We start from the raw sequence: 24,294 nt of genomic DNA, 5'->3' as shown, positions 1-24,294 counted from the left end.
CTGTGCACGAGGTGTCTCCAGTGTGATTGTGTGTTCATTTGCAAGTGTAGCTGCAGCTTGTGATGGATTGACCCAGAGCAGAGGATTCAGTCACACTGCTATTCCAACCAATCACACCGTCACCCCCCTGTAGGATTTGCAGTGAACTTGTTCGTTCTGAAGGAGTCTGAAGAGTGTGTCACGTTCCTGGTCTTTTGACCCAGCGTTTTGAGTTTTCGTTCATTTGGATGTTATGTTTTAGTTCTTTAGGGTAGCTAAGTTCATTTGTTTATTAGTTTCTCTTTGTGTTTTCTACCCCTGTATTTAAGTTTCCCTCTCCCTGTTTCATGCTGCTTATGTTGTCAAGTTTATATTGTCTTATCTGCGTCTCATGTTTCCTGTTTTATTCTGAAGGTCTGTGTTCTATGTCAGTGTAGTCAGCTTTGCTTCCTTTGTCTCGTTATGTCAGAATAGTGTCAGCTGTTTCCCCATGTGTTTCCACTTCCCCTAATCACCCTTGTGTGTATTTAGTCTGTGTGTTTCTGTTCATTCTTTGTCAGGTCGTCTGTTGTTCCACGTCATGTCTCCAGGATTTTCCATGTTTAGGTTTTTTGCACCGTTCAAGGTTTTGTTCTTTGCCTTTTGTGTTTATCATTTTGTTTTCCCAGTTTAGTTCTAGCTAAGTTGTTTCTTGTGTGCATCTGCCTTTTGTTTTTGTACTTTATCAGCCGTATTAAACGGCTCGCTTATTGTTAATACTCAAGCTTTGGTCCAAGTTCCTTCATGTCTGCACTTTGGGTCCACTCTTCACAATACATGCAGTCTGCCTCTGCCAGACTGTGACAGAGTGAGAAATGGTCTGATTGGCTAACGTTAGATGGAGGGACTCTTTCTTTCTTTTTTTTTTTTTTTTTCTCCTTGTTTTGTTTTGTTTACTTGTTTCTTGGAGTAATGTGGTTATTATTTTTGACACTGATGTTTGTTTGTGGGTTTCCTCTTACTGCTGTATTATTATTTATTTGTTACATTTATTTATTATTAAGGTCATATATATTTTTATCTGGGATACTTGTTTTGCAAGCTAGTCATAAGTCATATGCAGTTAAGCAGATGTGCTGTTGGACGGTTATTGTTTAGGTATTGTTGTATAAATCTCTTTATCATCACACCAGCTGGTTATTTTAATTACTTACTATATAATGTTGATATTAATATTTGCATCCAAAGTAGAAAGTAACATAGTTAAATTTAGTACAAATACATTGGACCTGTGAGCATACTCATCGTAGTATTAAAATGTGTTTATAATGTGTTCATGTTATGACATCAGACCAGCAGAAAACTGATAATGAGCTGTTTCCATCTGTGCCTGTTTGTATGTTTTCAATGGCACTTCTCTAATTATCAGTTTGTAAGACTACACAAAAATTACCAGGAAAATTTTAATGAAATTTGCTGCAGGAATGGAGCATCTGCAAAAGAAGAATCCATTAAATGTCTTTCTTTATTTTAAAAAGCAACGAGCAATGGCCTCGGTAGACGATTCGCTCCCGAGTGGCCGTCTCCTTTTAGACTGTTATCGACAGATTTGTGTGCAGTGCCCATCAGACAAACAGACTTGATGTTCTCAGACTATAAAGTCAGAAAAATCAGTGAAGATAAATACACCGTGGCAAATCCCCACACTGCTGACGCTGATGTTGTTGTGTTGTAAATATCTGCAGCATATTAGCCGATTAGCACCGGACTGACATGTTCAAACAAAGAGGAAGAGGAGGGTCAAATGTGTGAGTAAGAGTTTGGACTTCTACACAAACATTCACATCTTTTTGTTGTCTGAGTCCACAATGTATGACTACAAAGGTAAAGTTTTGATTAAGTCTCAGGTGATTTAACTAATTCTATTGTAATGATGACCCTGATGGAGACGGGTGCTGGTAATACCATGGGAAAGGTGAAGGAACCATGGCTTTAACCTCCTTACCTTCCTCCGCTTCTCCCAAAAACTCACCAGGAACGTCTCTTTATGAATACTGAGCTCTGACATTTATCACCTTTACATTTTAACATCCATCAAGTCACCAGAGACTCATTTAAAGTTAGGGTTTGGCTTGCACCCACACCTTACTTTAAGTATTTAGATACATAAAACATTTCACTACAACTCTAAATAAATATGAGGGAGTTCATTTGAAAGATAACATCTATTTTCTGAAAACTAGACTAGTTAACTTGCAGCTAAGAATTCAGTTAGACAACACTTTGTCTTTATCTTTGATTTGAGTTGGACTCACGTGGTCTTAAGTCCTGAGAGCAAGCTACCTGCAGGGGGAACCGTAGGGGTTCTGGTTTTGGATCCAGATGTTTCATTTTGTGCCTGTTTAACATCCCGGTCTTCTATTTGGTTCTTAGTTTTGTTATTGTTGAAACGTATTTAGTTACGTTTCTGCTGTTAGTATCCTGTTTAAGGCTTAATCTGTTTACCATCTGAGTCTTCTCCTTGTGTCACATTGTGTCAAATCTGTATGTTAGTCTGTCATATCAGTTTACTCACTTCCTGCTTTATTTTGATAGTCATCTGTCTTTGCTTTCATGTTTTACTTTTCTTCTGTTGCTTGTTATTCTGATTTAGTTCAGTTCTGTCCCCGAGGTGTCTCCTTTCTGCTCCAATCACCCTTCTGTATATATATTAGCTGAGTGTCCCCTTGTGCTTTGTGCCTCTTATTTCCCAGGAGGGTCCTTGAACTTGCATTTATTGTCCTGCCCTGTTTGATTTTGATTTTTAATTTTCATTTGTTTGTTTGGTTTTTGTTTTATCAAGTGAGTTCAACATTAGTCCACATCCTGCATTCCACACAAACACCATTTGACCACAGACCGTGGCAGTCTGATTCCTGGCTTCAAAAGCAGGTTTGTAGTCTAAACGACAGAAACTGAAATCATTAATAAATGTTTGTGTAAACAGCCTCTAGCATTGTGAGTGATGGTATCACTAATTCCAGGAAATGTTGCATGTTTCATTACAGTTTTTCTGAATTGCTAAAACACATTTCCTAAAATCTCATCTCTTTGTCCCAAAACACTAAACACAAACTGTAAAATTCAAGCTACACACACAAAACCTTCAACTTGTCTTGCAAAACCAAACATTTGACCCAAAACTACTTTAACTTTTATCAAAATCAACCACTACTGTCAAAAGCCACACAAAACCAGCCAATGTGCAAACAGAAATAAATACAAAACGCTGTGGGATAGCTGGAAAATAATCATCTATTCATTCATTTATTCTTGCACTCACATTTTAACAAAAAAAACTGCAATAAAAAAGTTACATATACATAAAAATATATATATTTTTACAGCATATTCAGATAATTTAATCTGCCTCAGCATCTCTGTGCTGGGTCAGGCCACACGACTTCATCCACATCATATGTTATGGTCTCCCTTGCGATGCAACAAGGAAACCATCCTTTAGCATGCCCAATCCAGCCCTGGCAAGATTCCCATCTCACCATGCTCCATTCATTGCTTGAAGTAGATTTTCCTTTGTGTGAGGGTTTCGTCGTATACAGTGGGGCAAAAAAGTATTTAGTCAGCCACCGATTGTGCAAGTTCCCCCACCTAAAATGATGACAGAGGTCAGTAATTTGCACCAGAGGTACACTTCAACTGTGAGAGACAGAATGTGAAAAAAAATCCATGAATCCACATGGTAGGATTTGTAAAGAATTTATTGGTAAATCAGGGTGGAAAATAAGTATTTGGTCACCTCAAACAAGGAAAATCTCTGGCTCTCACAGACCTGTAACGTCTTCTGTAAGAAGCTTTTCTGTCCCCCACTCGTTACCTGTATGAATGGCACCTGTTTGAACTCATCATCTGTATAAAAGACACCTGTCCACAGCCTCAAACAGTCAGACTCCAAACTCCGCCATGGCCAAGACCAAAGAGCTTTCGAAGGACACCAGGAAAAGTATTGTAGACCTGCACCAGACTGGGAAGAGTGAATCTACAATAGGCAAGCAGCTTGGTGTGAAAAATCAACTGTGGGAGCAATCATCAGAAAATGGAAGACATACAAGACCACTGATAATCTCCCTCGATCTGGGGCTCCACGCAAGATCTCATCCCGTGGGGTCAAAATGATGATGAGAACGGTGAGCAAAGATCCCAGAACCACACGGGGGGACCTGGTGAATGACCTGCAGAGAGCTGGGACCAAAGTAACAAAGGTCACCATCAGTAACACACTACAACGGCAGGGAATCAAATCCCGCAGTGCCAGACGTGTTCCGCTGCTGAAGCCAGTGCATGTCCAGGCCCGTCTGAAGTTTGCCAGAGAGCACATGGATGATACAGCAGAGGATTGGGAGAATGTCATGTGGTCAGATGAAACCAAAGTAGAACTTTTTGGTATAAACTCAACTCGTCGTGTTTGGAGGAAGAAGAATACTGAGTTGCATCCCAAGAACACCATACCTACTGTGAAGCATGGGGGTGGAAACATCATGCTATGGGGCTGTTTTTCTGCCAAGGGGACAGGACGACTGATCCGTGTTAAGGACAGAATGAATGGGGCCATGTATCGTGAGATTTTGAGCCAAAACCTCCTTCCATCAGTGAGAACTTTGAAGATGAAACGAGGCTGGGTCTTCCAACATGACAATGATCCAAAACACACCGCCCGGGCAACAAAGGAGTGGCTCCGTAAGAAGCATTTGAAAGTCCTGGAGTGGCCTAGCCAGTCTCCAGACCTCAACCCCATAGAAAATCTGTGGTGGGAGTTGAAAGTCCGTGTTGCTCAGCGACAGCCCCAAAACATCACTGCTCTCGAGAAGATCTGCATGGAGGAATGGGCCAAAATACCAGCTACTGTGTGTGCAAACCTGGTAAAGACCTATAGTAAACGTTTGACCTCTGTTATTGCCAACAAAGGTTATGTTACAAAGTATTGAGTTGTATTTTTGTTATTGACCAAATACTTATTTTCCACCCTGATTTACCAATAAATTCTTTACAAATCCTACCATGTGGATTCATGGATTTTTTTTTCACATTCTGTCTCTCACAGTTGAAGTGTACCTCTGGTGCAAATTACTGACCTCTGTCATCATTTTAGGTGGGGGAACTTGCACAATCGGTGGCTGACTAGATACTTTTTTGCCCCACTGTACTTTCCATCTCCATGCTGAGAAAAACTCCTTGATAGGGTTCAAAAGGGAGAGTATGGTGGAAGAAACAGATTGATAAAAATGCTCATTGTGAAACCAGTTGCATATTCTTGGACCTCGGTGAAAGCTCACGTTGTCTCAAATGATATGGGAAGCTCTGCCTGCTCGCGATCTCTCTACTCGAGCAAAGCATCCCGTAGACCCTCCAGGGATGTTGCTATAAGTTCGGTGTTGTACGGCCCAACAGTAACAGACTGTGGAGAACCCCATAGCTGCTGATGGCACCACAGATAGGTACGTTTCCACCACGCTGACCAGGCAGTTCAATAATGGCACGCTGACCTATGACATTGCAACCTTTTCTTCTCCTTTTTGCTAGATTCAACATGTATGTTGTCTTCTGTAATCCACTGCTGTATTTCATGCAGTCGAACTGCATTATTCTGACGGACCATATCCACAATAAGTGTCTCCTGGTGTTGTGACCGCGTGCGTGTTCTTCCACCCTCATGTGGCCGTCTTTCAGTTCTAAACAAAATACTATTTAGTTACAAGTATATTTGTATGCATAGCACATGTATACATCATATTATTCATTTACAGAACTAAAGTTAGTTTGTTGTGTACAGAGAATCTTTGAGCTTGACTCAATGGTTAGGCCTCATGAATACATCTCCGTGGATGAAGCTGTATTCAATCGAGCAAAAAGCAGAAGAGGTTGCAACATGTGTTTTCAATTTTGAGTGGTAGTGTGTTAATGATGAAAACAGTGTTAGTTGTGTTTAACTTCTGTTGCCTGTGTGCACCATTCTGGGTACAAGTGCACCACACCGCTGAATGTGTTTTGTGTTTGAGAATGTGTTTAGAGTTTTGGTAAACGGGAGATTCAGATTTGCAAATGGTGTCCTCACCAGATGAATAGTGTTTAAGATTTTGGCAACTGTGAGGTTGATTTGACGAAAGAGTTTTCATAGTTGACAGATTAGTTTTTACAATGGGATTTAGTGTTTTAGCAATTCAGAAAAACTGTAAATCACACCACCCTCTAGTGGTTGCATGAATCATCCCAGAGGGAACGCCAGTCGTTTAGTGTGGGGAGGATGTCCAGGTGGATGAAGGGTAGAAAAAACCTCAACAAAAAAAAGAAAAAGAAAAGAAAAAACCTCAACACTAAACATCCAAAAGCAACTGTTGGTACTAATTAAATGTATACATTTTTTGTGTTTTTACTCACCATACTGCACTCTAACTCAGCACTTCAGCTGCTGTCATGACAGACGGAATAGCGTCACATTTATCAAAAATCATACAATATTTTGCTCATCTCTTCCTGTGCTAACCAAGTAGTTTCTGTATCTCTATGCAGCAATTAACAGTTAGTGAAAGCAAAGGAAGCACCACCCACACACCAACACCACCTGTTCTGAAGTGTTTGCTTATGGTTTGCTTAAGGCATCAACATCAAAGGAGCTTTTGTTCTCCCGTGATAACCCCTTACTCACAGTATTATCATAATACAACAGAGTTTTTAATCTTATCACTTGCAGCATGTCACATTATTTCAAATAACTTTTGTGTTGAAAGCAATTTAAGCATAAATCAAAGCTCTGAAAGTCAAACATAAATCTAAAGTCCGTTTTGAGAGCACCGTGACACCGGTACTTTTTTCCAGTTCTTTCAGTTTCTCTAATGGAACAAACGGAGCAGCTTGTGGAGGTAAACGGTAAACAGAAACCCATTAAAGGCGGAAACAGCCTTGAACATTCAGTCCATTAAAAACTCTCAAGTATTCTTGGGGATAAAACGAAGAGCTAATGGTCTGATGGAAAAAGTAGTCAGTTGGACTCAAATTGAAGATAGTGACAGTATTAAAAAAGCCGGAAACTTCCAGTTGTTATATTGCGCGTGTGTGTGTGTGTGTGTGTGTGTGTGTGTGTGTGTGTGTGTGTGTGTGTGTGTGTGTGTGTGTGTGTGTGTGTGTGTGTGTGTGTGTGCGTGTGTGTGTGTGAGAGAGACGACACTCAACAAAGACAATAAATATACTGAAATTGGACAGTTTTAGAGATCTGGAATTAATATTCACAGTAAGAGCATTAGCAGAAAGACAGTCTTATAAATTATCAGGTAGTTTTATCATAATGTTAACATTTAAAAATGAAGCACAGCTGAATCTGACAGCTGAGTGAGTTTTAGAGGTATTTCAGATTGCTGTTACAATTACATCCGTCTGTAGCCTGTAGCAGCAACTCATTTGTGTCTCCATAGTGTGGTGATGTTTGCTTAACAACTGAAAGATGCCTTGTCCTGTCGCAGGAGGAAACACGAATCACTTTGAGGTGCCCAGAGTACAAAAAAATTCCAGTTGGTCAAAATCCCACAAGGTTTCAGATTTGTTTGATATTTAAACACATCAGTTCTTTAAATTATAAATTTTCTCAATAATATTTGTCACGTTTGCGTTATCGGTGGCTGAAAAAGCTTCACCTAAAATCAAAGATTTATACTGAATAGGGGACAAAATAAGTTCCTTATCGGTAAAAACACAAAAAAATTAATACACTTAAAGCAAAGAGTTAAAACACAAAGTCCTCTTTAGTTTACTGTAATGCAATTACTGTAACTTGTTGTCACATTACTCTAATCCCATTATATGTAATCTATTACTTTCCAGGCCACTGGCTGCCAATCTCATTAGAGGATTATAAGGATACGATGTCATACCCGGTGCTGAACAAACAGACACACATGCTGCTTCCTGGCTGTCCTGACACTTTTCCATTCAGCTGAATTCAGCACTGCGACATGGCAGCAGGTAGGAGAGTGGTTTTCATCTTAAATATAAAATGATCTGTAGTCAGCTCAGCAGGTTTAATCGTTTGGTGTACTGCTGTTACACTTTTATTACACATTATCTCAAACTTATCAGGTTTTCTTAGGAGGATTAGTTTTACCTGATTTAAATCTAAGAAAATCACTGCAAAAACCTGTTGAGGACAGACACTCAGAGTCGGCACTCATTCAGTTTTATTGTCAAAGCTACAAGATTCATTGTTCAGCGCAGTATGTTAATGAGTTTTCATCAACTTTTACTCCTCCTTTACAGTTTGACCATCTTCGGCACTGCAGCACTAATACAAGTTTTTTGTCTCTGATCTTTATAATTCCTACTTTATAAATAAAGCTAAACTTGTTTCTTATGCTACATAATTCAGTTTAGTATTTCTCTCATCTAGCTGACAACAGCTAACAGAAGTACCTGGTTTAGGTAAAGGGTGGAGCCTGGGTGAAGCATACAGACTGCATACATGAGGCCCACTTGACCACTTGTGCATTATCTGCACTATTCCTATAGGAGGTCATTATATAGGTTATATTTAAAAAGTTTGCAGATTGAGGCTATTTAACGTCTGCTCTGTTTGTGTTGGGGAATAACAACAAAAGGTCAGATTGTAGTTGTTGTGTGGAAAAGGCAACACTCTCAACTTGCCCCAAGACGTGTGCTTACATATACCTGGTACATTAAATGATATATGAGAATGTTTTTAGGCCAAAGTCCACCCATGTTTTAGGTGTAAAGGCTGCAGGAAGAGGCCTGCTGAAGGTAAAACATTCAAAATTAAACAAGCATCGTCATCTAGATGGAAAAAGCCTTTTTAAATTCTGAATATCCACCAAGCCTTCTCTCCGTTGTCCCACACACCATCAAACCATTTAACTCCTCGCTGGAGGGGAGAGGGAGGGGACACGGGGGGGAAAGAGGGCGGGAACAACTGAGCTGTAGTGCCTTTTTCACTGTGCAATATTTATGAGATTTTAAAATATCCAACAGTGCAATAGACACACAATAGTTGAAATGTGTAATTCCCTTGTATTCTTATTCCTGTTTATTCTATTTATCCCTATTATATACTCTGTATTTATATATATGTGTATATATGATTATTCCTGCTCACATTCTGCAACTTCTGTCGGTGCTGTGCTATTGGAAACTGAATTTCCTGGAGGAACCCACCCGAGGAATAAATAAAGTTTCATCTAATCTAAGATGCCTGTGAAATGTTATTTTGGCACAACAAAACAGAAATCTTAACAGACGAGCTGTAAGACTGATGTGAAGAAGTTCATTTGTTCCTGGATGGCTTTTGATTATGCACTGATTCAGTTCAAAACAGTGGCTCCACTCTAAACCACATTCATTGTTTTGGATCGGGTTCGCACATTCACAGAGACCTGGCTGGTGTGGCTCTGAGTTTAAAGGTCACAATACACCTTATTTTACTTTTTCTTTCAGATCTCCCACAGTTTTGGACCTAATGCCTACGTTTGGGTGAAATCTGGACCGCATCTTTCTGCGATGATGTCAGAGTCTGATCCTGACTCAGTAACTGAAACTGATTTTACCAGTAAACTGAATTTGTTTCGGATACAAGTGAACAGCCAGGAAGGAGGAGTCATTTGTTCAGAATGAAGCGGGTTGAAGTGTTAATATTTTATTTCTTACTGATTGTTTGGTGCGTCCGGCCTGTCGACAGTGACTTTCTGGTCTCAGATGTTACCCATGATGATGATGCCCACCCCAACACCCTCACAGAAACCGACGCCGATGCACCGGGCAGGAATATCCAAACAAACAGGGACATACGGGACACGAGCATGGAGACAAACTGGGACGAGCCAGATATGAGAAAGGACCACTATGAGGACGCTGACTGGCATCCTTTTACCTCCTTTACGGAAACGCTTACCGACCTGACCCCTGACGCCCCACTGGTGATACGCAATGACAACACTGGCGCTGAAGATAGCACCAACCAAACCTTCAACCAGACTATCAGCAATTCATCAGCGTCAGAGTGCGGTGAGTTCAGCAGTCAGCTGATGTCTAACGGACAATGCCGACTGACTGCAACACTTCCTCCTGTAGGAAATTCTCAAAAACGCTGCCCAGACATGTTCCGGTGTACAGACGACGTCTCCTATTGGCTCCATGAGAACGAAAACAGAAAGGAGCAGCTGGAAGAGCTGAAAGAGACGATGTCAGGGCTCCAGGAGGAGCTGAGGAACCACCGGCATCGAGTCAAGGCCCTGGAGATGCAGGTAGACTTCCTGCTGTCTACTCCACGTTCATGAGATGTCGTGTTGAACTTTGTAAAGAACAGATTTGTATTTTGAGACACGTGGGCTTAAAAAAAGAGTGTGATGTCATATCTCCAAAGCAAAGAAATAAATTCTGATTCAAGAAATCAGTTTGAGTGAAAAAAGTACAGTTAGTCTCTAGTAGTGTGATTACTTATAATTAGTGCTGAAGAAAAGAGAAAAATAAATCCTCCAAACACAGAGAAGAACAACATATGCACGATTAAAGTGAACAAAGTGAAACAGGAAACACATGTTTTAATCTTTGGAGTTTCAAAAATAAAATAAATTAAATAAAGTGAAATAAAAAAGATTTTTATCTAAATGGGTGGAGAACATTACTCATGCAGGGAAATACAACGCTCTCCTTTATCTCGCTATATCTCTCTGTCTTGACACTCACTAAGTCCTCATTAACCCTGAACGCTAACAGGATTAGCTGCATTATTCTCAGTCTGCCCAACCCACAATGGATCCTTGCAGGCTTCTAAAACTAATAAATAATTAATTAGAACAAATAATATTATGTACCTATAAAACCAAGTTTCAACATTAAGTTCGGTCACAGAGGCATTTGGACATTACGTTTCTGCCAAACCTTCCTCCTCAGTCTAGAGCTCAGTAGCAGCTGAAGTGGTTAACTTTTTGTCTAAGGAAACATGTAGATATTAAACAGCAGTGGTCTGAGCACCGAGCCCTGTGGAACACCTGGTAAAACAGAGGTCAGCTGACAGGTGGAATTACTCTTTAAATTGTGTTACTGTTCATCTTAGAGATCAGCTGACCCCACTTTTATTAAGCAGAGGGCTATATTTAGTTACTGTTGTTCCCATTATAAAAACATTCACAATAAAATGATGGTACGTTGGCTTTTTATAACACACAAATGAAGCAAGCTGAAGTTGACTAAAAGGTAACTAGCTTCCTCCATCTCAGCTTCTTTTTACTTTCTATTTGCTTTTTTCAGGGATTTATTTGACTAACCTCACTATGACCACACAATAAGGTGAATCTTCTCTCATTGCACTGCTCAGGGTGAAGAAAGTGTTAACTTAAACTCAACCTTTCACCAGCGGTTGCGTTCTCTGGAGCGCCGTCACGCCGAGGCCGACACGCTGCTCCACGTGCACGCGGCGCTGCTGTACGAGCTGCAGGTGCAGCTCCGAAACCTGTCGGCAACCGCGCGCCACATGAGTCACAACACGGGCTGCAAGGTCAACGTGATCAGGACTGCGCCACCACTCGGCATGCGAGACACACTGCCGCCAGGTGCACCAGCAGCAAACACAGTGATGAATTGTGGGATATTTGATGTTTCACAGTACATTTTAACTTTGTCCGTCTCCCTTCAGATGTACAGCCCCTGTCTTTCTGTCCATCAGACTGTGCGTCTCTGTATCACAACGGTGTCCGTCGTTCTGGTGTTTACACCATTGTCCTGTCACCAGGCACCGCCCGGCCGGTCTACTGCGACATGGAGACCGAGGGTGAGACAGCTGGTGTGTTAGTTCCTGCAATACTAGTGCCAGTAATGGAAACACTCAGATACTACACACACTTTACACAATTCTATGTGTGTGTGTGCACTAGGTGGAGGCTGGACAGTGTTGCAGCGGCGCCGTGATGGGTCAGTGAGCTTCAACCGTGGATGGTCTGAGTACCGTGATGGCTTTGGCGAGCCGCGAGGTGAACACTGGCTGGGGAACCAGCACCTGCACCGGCTGTCTAACCAGGGCCACTACAGCCTCCGCATTGACCTGCAGGACTGGAGCCACGCCCACAAACATGCTCTGTACCACACTTTCAGGTAAACAGACACAATAGAAGAATGAAAGGTGGTAAATGCACAGGAACTGGACAGTTACTTACTCAGTAAGAGAGATGCTCTTAACGATGGTTAATGAAGACCTGTGGTGAAGTCTGTCTGATTTTCACTGTCTTGTTGTTTTTAAACAGGAAGTGATGAAAACTGAAGAACTGAGGGATGCTCCATGCTCAAATAATAGGGACTTGCTGATGTCACTGCAGGCTCGCCCTAAAGCAAACCTGCCTTATACTCCTTTTTGGCACTAACGAGGAGCATCACTTACAAAAAAAAGATCCTACTGTATTCAATAAGAGCGGTTTATGATTTATGGTTTGGAGTCAGCGGCACTAACAAATAGGCAGGAGGCCGAGCTGGACGTAGGAGATATGAAGATCTTAAGATTTTCACTGGGAGTGACTTGGATGGACGGGATTAGAAATAAGTTCATCAGAAGGACAGGTCATGCTGAAGGGTTGGAGAAAAAGGTTGGAGTGGTGAGACTGAGATGGTTTGAGCCTGTGCAGAGGAGGAATAGAGAATATACTGGATGTTGAATATGGAGCTGCCAGGCAGGAGGAAAGGGGAAGCGCACAGAGGAGATGCACGAGTGTAGTGTTGGAGGATACTGGGGACAGGGTGAGATGGAGGCAGGTAGTCCGCTGTGGTTACCCCTAAAGAGCAGCTGAAAGAAGATTAAACAATACATAAAACCTCAAACTGAAAGTGCATGGTAGATCTGTTCTGTTATAGATTTCTACACACCCAGACACCTTTGTGCTGCCAGAAGAGACTGCCCCCTGCTGGTTAAAGAATGAAGGTGTACGTCCGCACTGGCTTCTCTTTGCAGACCCAGAACTATATTCAGAGCTGCATTTAACGAAAACTGTCACATGCAATAAAAACTGAAAAGGCACTGACGTTTCCACCTTGTGGTTTTCATCTACCTTATTATAAACAGTAGTAGCTGTTTGGCACAGTACAACAGGAGTAAATCATCAGCCAACCTTGAATAGTTTTGATTTGATCATTTTCCTCTCGCTGCAGAATCGAGGATGAGGACAACCAGTACCGCCTGCATGTGTCCGGTTTCAGCGGGACAGCGGAGGATTCGTTCGGCTGGTATCATGACCTGCAGGGTTTCAGCACACCAGACACGGGCAACATCTGTGCTGAGATCAGCCACGCTGGCTGGTGGTTCCACCAGTGTTTCTATGCTAACCTCAACGGTGTCTACTACAAGGTAAGTTCTAGTCTTACAAAGTTGTTTTTCTGCCAGAAATTGTGAGAATAACAGTAAATTTGTATGAAATAAAAGAAACAATGGTTTGATGGTAAAATTAGACTGATGCTTCCACGTGTCTCCATCAGGGGGGGCACTACTCTCTGAAAGCTCAGAACTTGCTGGGGCCAGATGGCATTGTTTGGTTCTCCTGGAAGGATTCAGACTTCTACTCTCTGAAGGCGGTCACCATGATGGCACGACCACATAACTTCAGGCCACGCCTGTCACCATAGAAACACTCTCAATGACACTCAAGGATTCTGCAGCAGCAGATTTTTGAAAACATTTTTCTAGAAAGTGACTGGTGATTCTGCACAGGCTGTTTTAAAAGTCATTGGCCACTGAAATGTAAGCTAATTCAGATATTTCTTCCAAACTAACTTCACAAATAATTGCCCAATGAGCAGCACTTGAGCTGAGCAACTAAGAGCTTCCAGAAGTAACTGTACCAGAATCAATTACGTACTGGAAATATTCCCCCAAAAATGCATCATTTCCTTCTGTATAACTTTTTGCTTTTTTTTTTTTAAACATAAATGATGAATAAAACTGATTATTTTTGAGCTGTTTGCAGGGATTTCTATCAATCATAAAATGCTTGCTTAAAGATTTTCTTAACCACACCAAGTGCCCTGAAATCACTTTAAATTCAAACTGACACACCACTGGACTTGAACCTGAGACGCACAGTCAACTCAGAAAGTAGTGAAAGTTCCACGTTGTTGGTTTGGGGGAATTTAAAGGATGAAGATTTCCTGAAACACGAGCAGCAGCTGGTACAGAAACCAACTGGTAACACTTGATTTCACAGCTAACATCAGTAACCCACAGGTCCACATGTTAATGAGCGTGTTCACAGGGTTCCTACAGCTTCGGGAATTTTTTCTCAAGGCCAGTTTAACAAGATCCAAGGACACGTGTGTGTGGCCATCAACGGTAACACCACAGATTTGTGGTCAGTGCGGTCACTCTCAGAGTTTGAGAACAGCTTAGGATTCAGTTTGGTGTTTTAAACATTAATGACATTTAAGGTCATACTCTCCCGATAACGACTAGAATGCCTTTCAATGCTTTAATGATCTACAAAAACTCTGCTTGTCTCAACATGTAAAAGCGAACTGTGAGCCTTTTCTATTTCGTTAAATTAAATGTTAAGCAACATTTATTTTAAGGCACTGCTCTGACTGTCACTTTGTTTACTCCTGAAACATGTAAAATGATCTGGTCGATCAGACCTTCAGGTACACCTAATAAACGTCTGACAAACAAACGTTTCAGCTGCAGTAAAACACACAGTCAGTTTTAATACACACATTTATTAGAACAGGAATTAACTGGTACATCTACAGGACTTCTGAGTCACTCTGAATTCACAAAGGCTGTTTTTCTTAATTAATGCAACCTGCACCGGTGAACTCCTTTAGAAACGACTCTGTACAGACAGATGGTAATGACGGGTCAGCCTGTCTTCATGCTGTTGTTGTGAGATTTTCTTCAGGTTGCAGGAACGAGCAGGCCCACGTGAAAAAGATCCTTTATGTGGGGCGCTCCCTGGGACGGGTGACGAACTGCCACCACAGAGGGGGGAGGTCGCCCTCTTTGCGGGCAGGAGGGAGAGCTTCGGACTTCGGTCCAACAGCAGGGGTCTCAGCCTCTAGCTGGGCAACCTGGAAGTAAAAGGAAGGAAATTGTGACCTGAAGTTTCCAGTCCAACAAAAGCACTCTGGTGCCACCTACTGGAGTTTGTCATCAACAGGGACCCTTACATTCAGTTCCAGCTCCATGTTCTCAGCATTGGGCTCTGCTTGTATAGCTTTGCATGACTTACAGTTCAAAATAATTCCTATTTATCTTATACAGGCCTTAGATCCTCCTGTCTAAAACAAGCCTTTTATCTCCAGCCATCAAGTTTCTTAACCATTTATCCAATCAGGTTTGCAGAGGGGCTGGAACTTATCCCAGATGTCATAGGGTGAGAGACAAGCCTATCACAGGGCTAACACCCAGAGACAGACTCATATTCACACCTACAGCCAATTTAAAATCACCAATTAACCTAGTTAACCAATCAACTCAGCTCTCGTTAAGCTGTGACCAAGTCTAGGATTATTTGCTCTCAATGACGTCATACGAATCCAAGAGTAGAAAACCAAGAAGAGTCTAAAAGCTGAGCTATATGGAACAGTAAACAAGAAGTAGCACCTTTCTTGTCATTGGCAAAGGAGACCAGGTTAAACAAGGAGGTCAAAAGTAATGCTGGCATGTAAATGTTTGCTGCCCACCTCTTTCTCCCAGCTCTGATTCCTCAGTTTCTTCCACTGCTCTCTCTTGGAGAAATAATCAGGATACATGGCCTTCTCCGAGGGGTGCCAGTGGTCCAGCACCCACTCTGGGACCTACAGAGACAAAGCAGAGCTCACAGACACGTCTCTATCCAACATTAGGACAGCCAGCGTTTTCACTTCAAGTTTCTAACATCAAATGTTTTCCTGTAATTGTTCCCAGTTAATTCAAACAGACCAGAAGTTCGGTCCAGAAAAAAGAAAGTTAGATACAGAACGAAATAATTTCATGGTTGCTCTGTTTTACCTTGTAGCACTCGTATCTCTCATATGAGGTCCCCCCAGGAGAGTCGGGGAAGATGTAGGGCTGAGGATGTTGGTTGGTCCAGAATTCCTCCTCTCCTGCCTTTAGCATCATGGTGGCCTTCACCATGTCCTTCTCAGTCTTGTTTTCATCAAAGCGAGCCCGCAGTAAGCAGGCATAGAAACGGTACTTGTCTCTATAATGACAAAACAACAGTCAGACCTCAAGAGAGACCACCAACATGTTTGAAGCAACTACATGACATCAAGAGAAAAAAAGTGTTAAAATATAAACATGTGGATATTTTATACTAACAGAAACATTACATATGAATTTTATCTATAAAACAGACAATAAGACTTTTCTTAAAACTTAATATCATCAGTGCAAAACATTTTAAAAACAAACTCTAAAGAAGGAAAATGAACAATTTTCTTTACTTTTTCTAAAATGAAAATATATATTATTGTTCTTGCAATCAACATAAATAACATCTCAAGCCTTCAATCCTCATTAGAAAGACTATGCTGACGTGGGTAACATGGTGATTCACATTAAAACCCTGATACTGATTCTTCTGTCCATCTCTTTTCATAATGTGAAGCTCCTGCAGGCAGGTTATATTTCTAAACAAGCACAAAACTCTAATAATAATTTATATACTGGCTGACTACTAGTGTAAAATTAGATCTGTAATGTGGAGCATGAGTTTGACCAATGGATTGGTGTGGCGTCAGCAGTAATGTGTGTGTTGTATGAGGCTGGGATGGTAAAGAGAGTGGAAAGGCCAACTTTTCAATTTACCAGTCTGAGCCCCAGACCTCACCGATGGTAATGAAATCTGACAGACAAGGTATGCTCTCAAATGCATGAGGCTGAAACTAGTTTCCTCCATACGATGTCTGAGCTCAGCATAACAGATTTTGGAGCAGAGACGCTGCTCCCGTGTGGTAAAAGGAGATGGTCAAAGTTGCTTGGGCATCATGTTAGGATGCTTCCTGATAAACCAGAAAGAAACCCTGGGGTGGACTCAGAACTCGTTGGAGATCTCATGTGATCTAGGAACACCTCAGGAGGTACTGGAAAGTATGGGTGTGGGGAAGGATATCTGGAATACTTAGCCTGCTGACACCACAACCTAACTCCATATAAATAGAAGATGACGGATGGATGGATAAATGTCCAAAATCTTACTGACCTAACTGTATGTATTGATCTTTCACCAATGAAAGCCTTTCATTTATTCACATAGACCAGAACTGACACAAATAACGCTACATCCGAGTGACTGAATGAATACTAGTTATCCTAAATATTAAACATCATGACAACTAACTTTGGAGTATTTTCCACATAAAGTTTAGACTAGTGCCTCTGATGATTAAGTAGAGTAATGTGTTTAATAACCTGTCTGCAGCTGAGCCAAGTGGGAGCTCAGCTAGAACTTTATTATTAGCTGCTTTTGACGCTAGCTGGCGCCATGTAAATACAAGTAACATATACTGACTCCTGCTCAAAAAGATTAAAATGAAACTATTGCAACTTCGCGATCTCTTACGCACATTCCCATCTGAATGACAAGTGGAGAAACAAAGATAACACTTTGGAGGTGTAACTGTCAGACTTGAGGAATGAGTGACCTGGCTTAGCAGCGGCTAGCTTCGCTGTTAGCTTAGCAGGACAGTGAACTTACTGCATGTAAAACACCGATAATCTATATTTTTCCACAGTCCCACACTAACTAAGAAGCCCTTCTTACCTAAATATGCACCACGACTCGAGGTGTCTCAAGGACTTCTTGTAAAGCCGCAGCACTTTCTGCTGGTGAGTGAGATAGGCAGAGGCCATGTTAGCCGTCCCCTGTCACCTTCTCGCCGAGCAGCGCGAAGGATTCTGGGATTTTGTGGCATCTGGAAGCTAAACCCGTAAATATAAAAAAAAAGCAGCGCGAATATATTACATTTCTTTTTGGTCACGCATTAAGTGTAAGTTATACAAGTGTAAATTATCTTCACGCGTCGAAATGTTTTCGATATTGTCTAAAATGTTTGGATAAGATGAGAAGAGTAGCCGAAAATCTTTTTCAGTAACAGTGATCCGGTCTGTTACCGTTATTACGGTATTGCGGCATTATGGGATTGGTGAGAGCTGCATGTGTAGTTCTTTCTGGGAGAATTTCAACCATGGCACAAAACAAATTCATTGGTAAGTCGTCTCTGCTTTATCGCCTGTTAAACGCTACCAGAAAAGGTAGAAGAGAGCGAGTGTCACTGGCTGCCGCTGACGGTTATTAAACGGAGCAGCCTGCATGTTTTGTTAGCATCAGTGCTAATAAGTTAGCTTCTTGAAAATGACAACACAGCAGGAACAGACTGAGTGACAGGCTCACAGCTGTGCAGGAATACAGTATACCGGGCACTTTATTTCAGGTTTACAGTAGTTCAGCTGCCGCGATGGCAGCTCACAGTAGACTGATCAGCAGTTGGTGCTGTTGTGCTGGCAATGAAGAAGATATAGCACAGCATGAGCTCTGTGCTGGTCCATATATTAGATTTAACCAAGTCAAACCCTTTACCTGTCTGTGAAGCTCCTCTGCATACAGCCTGTGGTTGCTCTTCATTAAGGACAGCTGTAAGCTGTGTAGGGTTGTAGTCCTAACTACACAAAGTTAAAATCAACTGAGATAAAATGATGCAAATCAGTACATCCAGCAGCTCATCTCTCATTTAAATATTAACGACTACAAAATGGAAATGTCTAAAAAGCAGAGCAGTTCTCAGTGTACTTAGATGTGTCCAAGCAATTTAGTAACTTAGCTGACAGAAAATTGTTAATTGGTAATATTTCTGAAAGAATCATCTAGTAATTGCTTAATGAAAACCTACCTCTGCTTCAAAGTATGTCAAAGAAGTATTTAAAGTATGCGGCACCTCGCAGTGAGTCACTATAAAGATTACCAATGGAGAGAAATAAATTCTTTAAAACTAATAATTGTTATTAAACTCAGTTCATGACTGTTGTAGAATTTAGGTGTTTATTATAGTTTTTTATGTTGTAGGCTAAAGACAGATAATCTGTAATCTGTAATTACTCGTTTTGTTATATGACTGTATTTCCAGTGTGTTTCTATTGTCTGTAAGTAAAGTATCCATTACTGCTAAATGTGTTCAGTGTTATTGTATAACGTGACCTCAGAGCGTCTCTCACATGATGCTGGTACCAATACTGTGATGCTTTAATTCCAAAGATACAATCAGTAACACTCTGTGAGTCAGTACATGTAGATAAATCCTGACCTCTTGCTGTTCAGACATCGGGGTGAATCTGACAGATCCCATGTTCAGAGGACTCTACAGAGGGAAGCAGAAACATGACGGTGAGCTACTGCTTCACTCTTATTTTCACTGTGGGGCTGTTCACATGATGTTTTTCTGAGTCTCACGTTTTCCTGACAGATGACTTCAATGAGATCATTGACCGAGCTCTCAAAGTAGGAGTTGAAAAGGTATGCTGTGTCCATCACTTTGATGAAGCCTCATGTATTTTAATCATAGCCATGACTTCAGGGATCGCTGCAGTGTTGATTTGTTTTAAAAAGGTCATCGTGAAATTCTGGGATGATAGAGATTTTTACAGCAACAGTTTGGCTAATAGCTGTTGGAGATGTTTATGAGTGTTAATATCCCGGACAAAACCCTCATTTATTTCACTCCCTGATATGGACTGGGCGATGAGGGAAAGAAGAGAAGAACAAGAACAAAAAAAAGCCTCACCTACATTTTAAGTACACTCAACATATAAGCCGGTATACTCTATCATGCTGAGCCTTATTATATATGCTAAAGAATTGTGGTGCAAGTAGTCAGGATGCCGATGCAGATATAAAACATAATATAAACTCATAGTTACTCTTTTTTGTGTATGTTGGAAATGTGTAATTTGAAAGTTATTTGTTCTCAGTTGTAATGATTGCGTGTTTTATCTGTTGCTTCACTGCAGTTTATGATCACAGGGGGGAGCCTTGACGACAGCAGGGAAGCTCTTAAACTAGCTGAGACCAGAGGTAATAATGACAGCACGTTTAGTGCAACCAAATGATTTGTGGTCTTAAAGAATCAGCCAAACCTACCTAATGTTTCCCTCCGTGCTGGAGCGTCTCACCTTTAACAAGCCCCCTCCTTCATCACAGATGAGTTCTACTGCACGGTCGGCTGCCATCCCACCCGGTGCGGCGAGTTTGAGCAGAATGGAGAATCCCAGTATTTAACTGGGCTGAGGGAGCTGGCAGCAGCACACAGAGGAAAGGTGGTGGCCATCGGAGAGTGTGGACTGGGTGTGTGTACACGAGCACGTGTATGAATGTACATGACAGAAATAAGTCTTCATTTACACCTTATTTATTTTTCACTCTGTGGGTAACCCACTCTTAGCGTTCAACTATGAATATGTTTCTTTTCTCCTCGTTTCAGATTTTGACAGGCTGGAATTTTGCTCAAAAGAAACTCAGCTCAAGTAAGTTTGTGTGATTTTCACAAGTTTTGAAAAACGGCCTTCTAGAAGCAAAACTTGCCACTCGGCGGCCATTTTTTAAGGCCACATTGGGAATTTTAATAGTGACTGCATCCTTTAAGTTACCAGTGAAACCTGATAGATGTGCCAAAAAGTCTAAAAGCTTTTTTTCCCCTGAAGATTTCCTTCTAATTTCCTTCTAATAAACATTATGGTTCATTTATGACTCCACAGACTTGCAGATTGTTTCCGAGTCTGAAAAGTGAAAGTACCTTTAACCTGCTTTCTTTAGAAGTCTATAAGATAATGGCCTTTAGCTTAAATGGCCCTCGTGGACTTTTGTTTCCTGTGCCTCAATTTGCTCCTTCTGGTGTGTTGCAGATACTTTGAGAAGCAGTTTGACCTGGCGGAGGAGACCAAGCTGCCCATGTTCCTCCACTGCAGAAACTCCCATCAGGAGTTCATTGGTAGGTTTGTGAAGCAGACACCTGATCTGGTTCAGGAATTTGATTTTTATGCGAAACATTCAACTGTTTTTGTTTCCACAGACATCATGAAGAGAAATCGAGACCGATGTGTTGGAGGAGTGGTAAGGATGATATATCTAAATATCATAGACAGAGGAGGATATGCTTTCCAAATCCTGGAGATGCAAAAACAACCTGTGTAAAAGTGAATTATTTCTGTGACAGGTTACAATACTCGATGTAAACTGAACAGATTAAGGACCTAAAATGTAAAATTCTGTGAAGTTAATACTTTTGTTGGGATAAATTCACAAACAAACCTGATTTCATTCAATAAAACTAGTTTGCATATTTAAAAAGCCACTGAGTCACTTTATAAATGAATCTGATCAAAATTCTTCTGCGTCATTGCTCATTTGAATTTCAGGTCCACTCGTTTGATGGAACTGCAGAAGATGCTGCTGCGCTCATTGACCTGGACCTCTATATTGGAATAAATGGATGGTGGGATAATCTGAGAAATGTTGTTCGGTTTCCTTGAACGTGACCTGAATCACACTGAGTCTCACTTCCATATCTTTCAGTTCCTTGAAAACAGAGGCCAATATTGAAGCTATGAAGTCGATCCCCACAGAGAGGCTCATGATAGAAACAGGTGAGTCACACCGTCTGTTTATTTTAAAGCTTTTGGCAGAATGTGGCCTGAGTTTGATCACACAGTGAACCTTTAATATAAAGTTTTCTTAAAGCTCTGGAGTCATTGGTTTTATATTCTTGTTGAAGCTGTATCACCAATAAGAGGGAATATATTAGATTAAATAGGTTTGTGCTCACTTTATAGAAATATTTTGCTGATGTTACAGTTCTTTAAATGCTACATTCATGTTATTTATGGATTTCCACCTTCCTGCTCATTTCCAGACGCCCCGTGGTGTGGTGTGAAGAACACTCATGCCGGGTCCAAATGTGTTAAAACTACATTTCCCACAAAGAAGAAGTGGGAGGCAGGACACTGCCTGAAGGACCGGAATGAGCCCTGTCATATCATGTGAGTCACTAAAGGGAAACGCTTTATAAATCAATGGATACAATCAGACGTCGCACTGAAGCATGAATATTGTTAAACACAATAGACCTTTAATTTTAAGATTTCACTATTTGTCTCTTGCAGACAAGTCCTGGAGGTGATGGCAGCAGCGAGGGAGGAGGATCCACTGGAGCTGGGCAACACAATCTATAACAACACTGTCAAAGTCTTCTTCAGCTCAAGCTGATAATAAATGACATCATCAGACTCACCGATGTGTCATTAATATTCTTTTATGAATCTGTTTGTGCGCCTCAGGACAAACCACTTATACTGTTATATTATTTGTGTTTACAGTCCTCTGTTAATGCACAATAAACATATTTTTTTCATAAGGAACACATCAGTTGTCGTGTTTAGAAAAACATAAATGTTAATGAGTTTATTCAAACCACACAAAAAGCTTTGATGTTTGTGATTGTTCAAGTACCCCTACAGTGCTTTTGCTTCAGATCATCAAACAAGTTTTAATATTATACAAAAGTAACCCAAGCAAATGCAGTTTTCAAATGTTAATTTATTAATATAAAAAGTTATACAAAACCTAATAAACTGGCTGTGCCAACATTTGCAACAAGAGCTAAAATCAGCCGTTTTCAGTACCTGGCCATGAGTCTTTGGCCAAATGTTCTTTGCAAAATGATTTTAATTCAGTCAGCTTGTTTTAGAGTCATGCTGAAGTCCATCAAAAGCATTCTCAGAGGTTTGTGTTTTTAAGCCATGCAGGGGTGGACTTGCTGGTGTGTCACTATCATTGTGCTGCTGCGTAACTTGAGCGCTCTTGAGCTTGAAAGACTTTCTGGAAGACAACAGAATTTATGATTCTATCAGTTACGGGAGTCATCCAGGTCCAGAAGCAGCAAAGCAGCCCCCGACCATCACATTACCGCCACCGTGTTTGACTGTTTATATGACCTTCTTTTTATGAAAAGCTGCCTTAGTTTAATGCCAGATGTAACAGTATTTGTATTTGTACCTTTCAAAAAGTTCAAGTTTTTAACTTTTGTCTTCAGTTTTCTCCGTCCATAGAATATTTTCCCACAACTTTTGTGGATCCTCGAGATGTTCGGAAATCCCAAAGTCTTTGAAATGTGTTTGTTTTTAGCTCAATAAATCAAATACGATAAGACACAACAAATATCTCAATAAGGTATAAAAACTAATCTGAAATCTAAATATAGTAAACTGAAATATATTTAACACCTGGAGGCGTCTTAAAAATGCATCCACCTTTGTGCTTAACGACAATAAATGTCCATTCCCCAAAAAGTGCTATAAAAACTTTATATATTCATATTTTTTTTCACTTTAAATTGGTCAGTCTTTTAAAACTATTTCTCCCTGAAATATTTATATAAAGTTTTAATTATATTTTCGTTGTTTTAACCCTTTAAATACCAGTTTCATTACATGAGCACCCTGTTTTTTTAGCCCCAAAAAACAAAAAAACTAAATATTTTCAAAAAAAACCATTTGAAGTAATATTTGATTGTTATTATAATTAGGCCTTCAGATGGACAAAAGATTGGCACCAAAATGAATTTTGACCTGCCATTATTTTTTTTGCAGGAGCACATTAAAAAATCCATGAAAAATGCAAATTCCCCAAAAGTGCAATAAAAATATTAAATATTAAAAAAAAATTTTCACTTTAAATTGGTCAGTCTTTTAAAACTACTTCTCCCTGAAATATTCATATAAAGTTTTAATTATATTTTCGTTGTTTTAACCCTTTAAATCCCAGTTGTATTACAAAAAAACTAAAAAAAACCCTAAAAAACTAAATATTTTCCAAAAAAAACATTTGAAGTAATATTTGATAGTTAATATAATTAGGCCTTTAGATGGTCCAAAGATCGGCACCAAAATTAATTTCGATCTACTTTAAAAAAAAAATTCCGGAACCGAAAATAGTCTCCAGGCGGTCAATGCTGGTCCTCTAGGCCGAAATTAGTGCCTCTTCCCGGGGTAAGTTGCGACGAAGAACCGGGGCATGTTGCGTGGGACTCCTTTCTCCAGCAGACACATCCATACCACGTGACAACAAATACGTCATTTCCTGTTGATTGAAAAAAAAAATTGGTCTCGCCCGATCAGCGGGCATAGCCGGTGATGCAAGCCGGAAATCAGACTTCCTTTCCCGCAGTTCAGTTCTGCAGCCCGCTGTTTTCGAGCAGAGGTCAAATGTGAAGCAAGGGCGCCACTCGGTGGACAAATAAAAAAATTACAACTCTAAGGTCTCTAGTTAAAAACGAAACCTAAGG

The 24,294-nt window shown here is 40.6% G+C and overlaps 4 protein-coding genes across 7 annotated transcripts in view; 2 read left to right on the top strand and 2 right to left on the bottom strand.

Moving 5' to 3' along the window:
* Positions 1–24,294, bottom strand: part of LOC113015304 (uncharacterized) — a 325,186-nt gene that overhangs the window by 154,312 nt on the left and 146,580 nt on the right. The gene's annotated exons all lie outside the window — the stretch shown is intronic.
* Positions 7,838–13,944, top strand: LOC113014669 (angiopoietin-4-like). 2 transcript variants are annotated; one of them, XM_080296226.1, is made up of 7 exons: positions 7,838–7,968; positions 9,448–10,253; positions 11,366–11,561; positions 11,645–11,779; positions 11,883–12,099; positions 13,144–13,339; positions 13,468–13,944. In XM_080296226.1, the coding sequence occupies exons 2-7, from the start codon at positions 9,621–9,623 to the stop codon at positions 13,612–13,614; spliced, it is 1,524 nt and encodes a 507-aa protein (XP_080152352.1). In that variant the 5' UTR covers positions 7,838–7,968; positions 9,448–9,620; the 3' UTR covers positions 13,615–13,944. The 2 variants fall into 2 exon arrangements, with proteins under 2 accessions (XP_080152352.1, XP_026012127.2); XM_026156342.2 differs by having other exon boundaries at positions 11,327–11,561.
* ndufb9 (NADH:ubiquinone oxidoreductase subunit B9) lies at positions 14,682–18,035 on the bottom strand. Its single transcript, XM_026156344.2, has 4 exons — positions 17,727–18,035; positions 15,971–16,163; positions 15,664–15,777; positions 14,682–15,048 (listed from the first exon to the last, which is right to left on the bottom strand). The coding sequence occupies exons 1-4, from the start codon at positions 17,813–17,815 to the stop codon at positions 14,917–14,919; spliced, it is 528 nt and encodes a 175-aa protein (XP_026012129.1). The 5' UTR covers positions 17,816–18,035; the 3' UTR covers positions 14,682–14,916.
* Positions 17,044–22,369, top strand: tatdn1 (TatD DNase domain containing 1). Of its 3 annotated transcripts, none has more exons than XM_080296234.1 (12): positions 17,044–17,171; positions 19,278–19,343; positions 19,423–19,472; positions 19,967–20,030; positions 20,157–20,300; positions 20,437–20,479; positions 20,858–20,943; positions 21,025–21,065; positions 21,371–21,447; positions 21,528–21,598; positions 21,865–21,991; positions 22,115–22,369. In XM_080296234.1, exons 2-12 carry the CDS (start codon positions 19,304–19,306, stop codon positions 22,215–22,217), a joined length of 846 nt encoding a protein of 281 aa, XP_080152360.1. In that variant the 5' UTR covers positions 17,044–17,171; positions 19,278–19,303; the 3' UTR covers positions 22,218–22,369. The 3 variants fall into 3 exon arrangements, with proteins under 3 accessions (XP_080152360.1, XP_080152359.1, XP_080152361.1); XM_080296233.1 differs by lacking the exon at positions 17,044–17,171 and adding an exon at positions 17,858–18,172; XM_080296235.1 differs by lacking the exons at positions 17,044–17,171; positions 19,423–19,472 and adding an exon at positions 18,102–18,172.

Source organism: Astatotilapia calliptera, chromosome 22 (assembly GCF_964374335.1).
Source record: "Astatotilapia calliptera chromosome 22, fAstCal68.1, whole genome shotgun sequence".
Taxonomy (NCBI): domain Eukaryota; kingdom Metazoa; phylum Chordata; class Actinopteri; order Cichliformes; family Cichlidae; genus Astatotilapia; species Astatotilapia calliptera.
The sequence above is the reverse complement of the archived record's forward strand: the minus strand, read 5'-3'. Positions and strand labels throughout refer to the sequence as shown.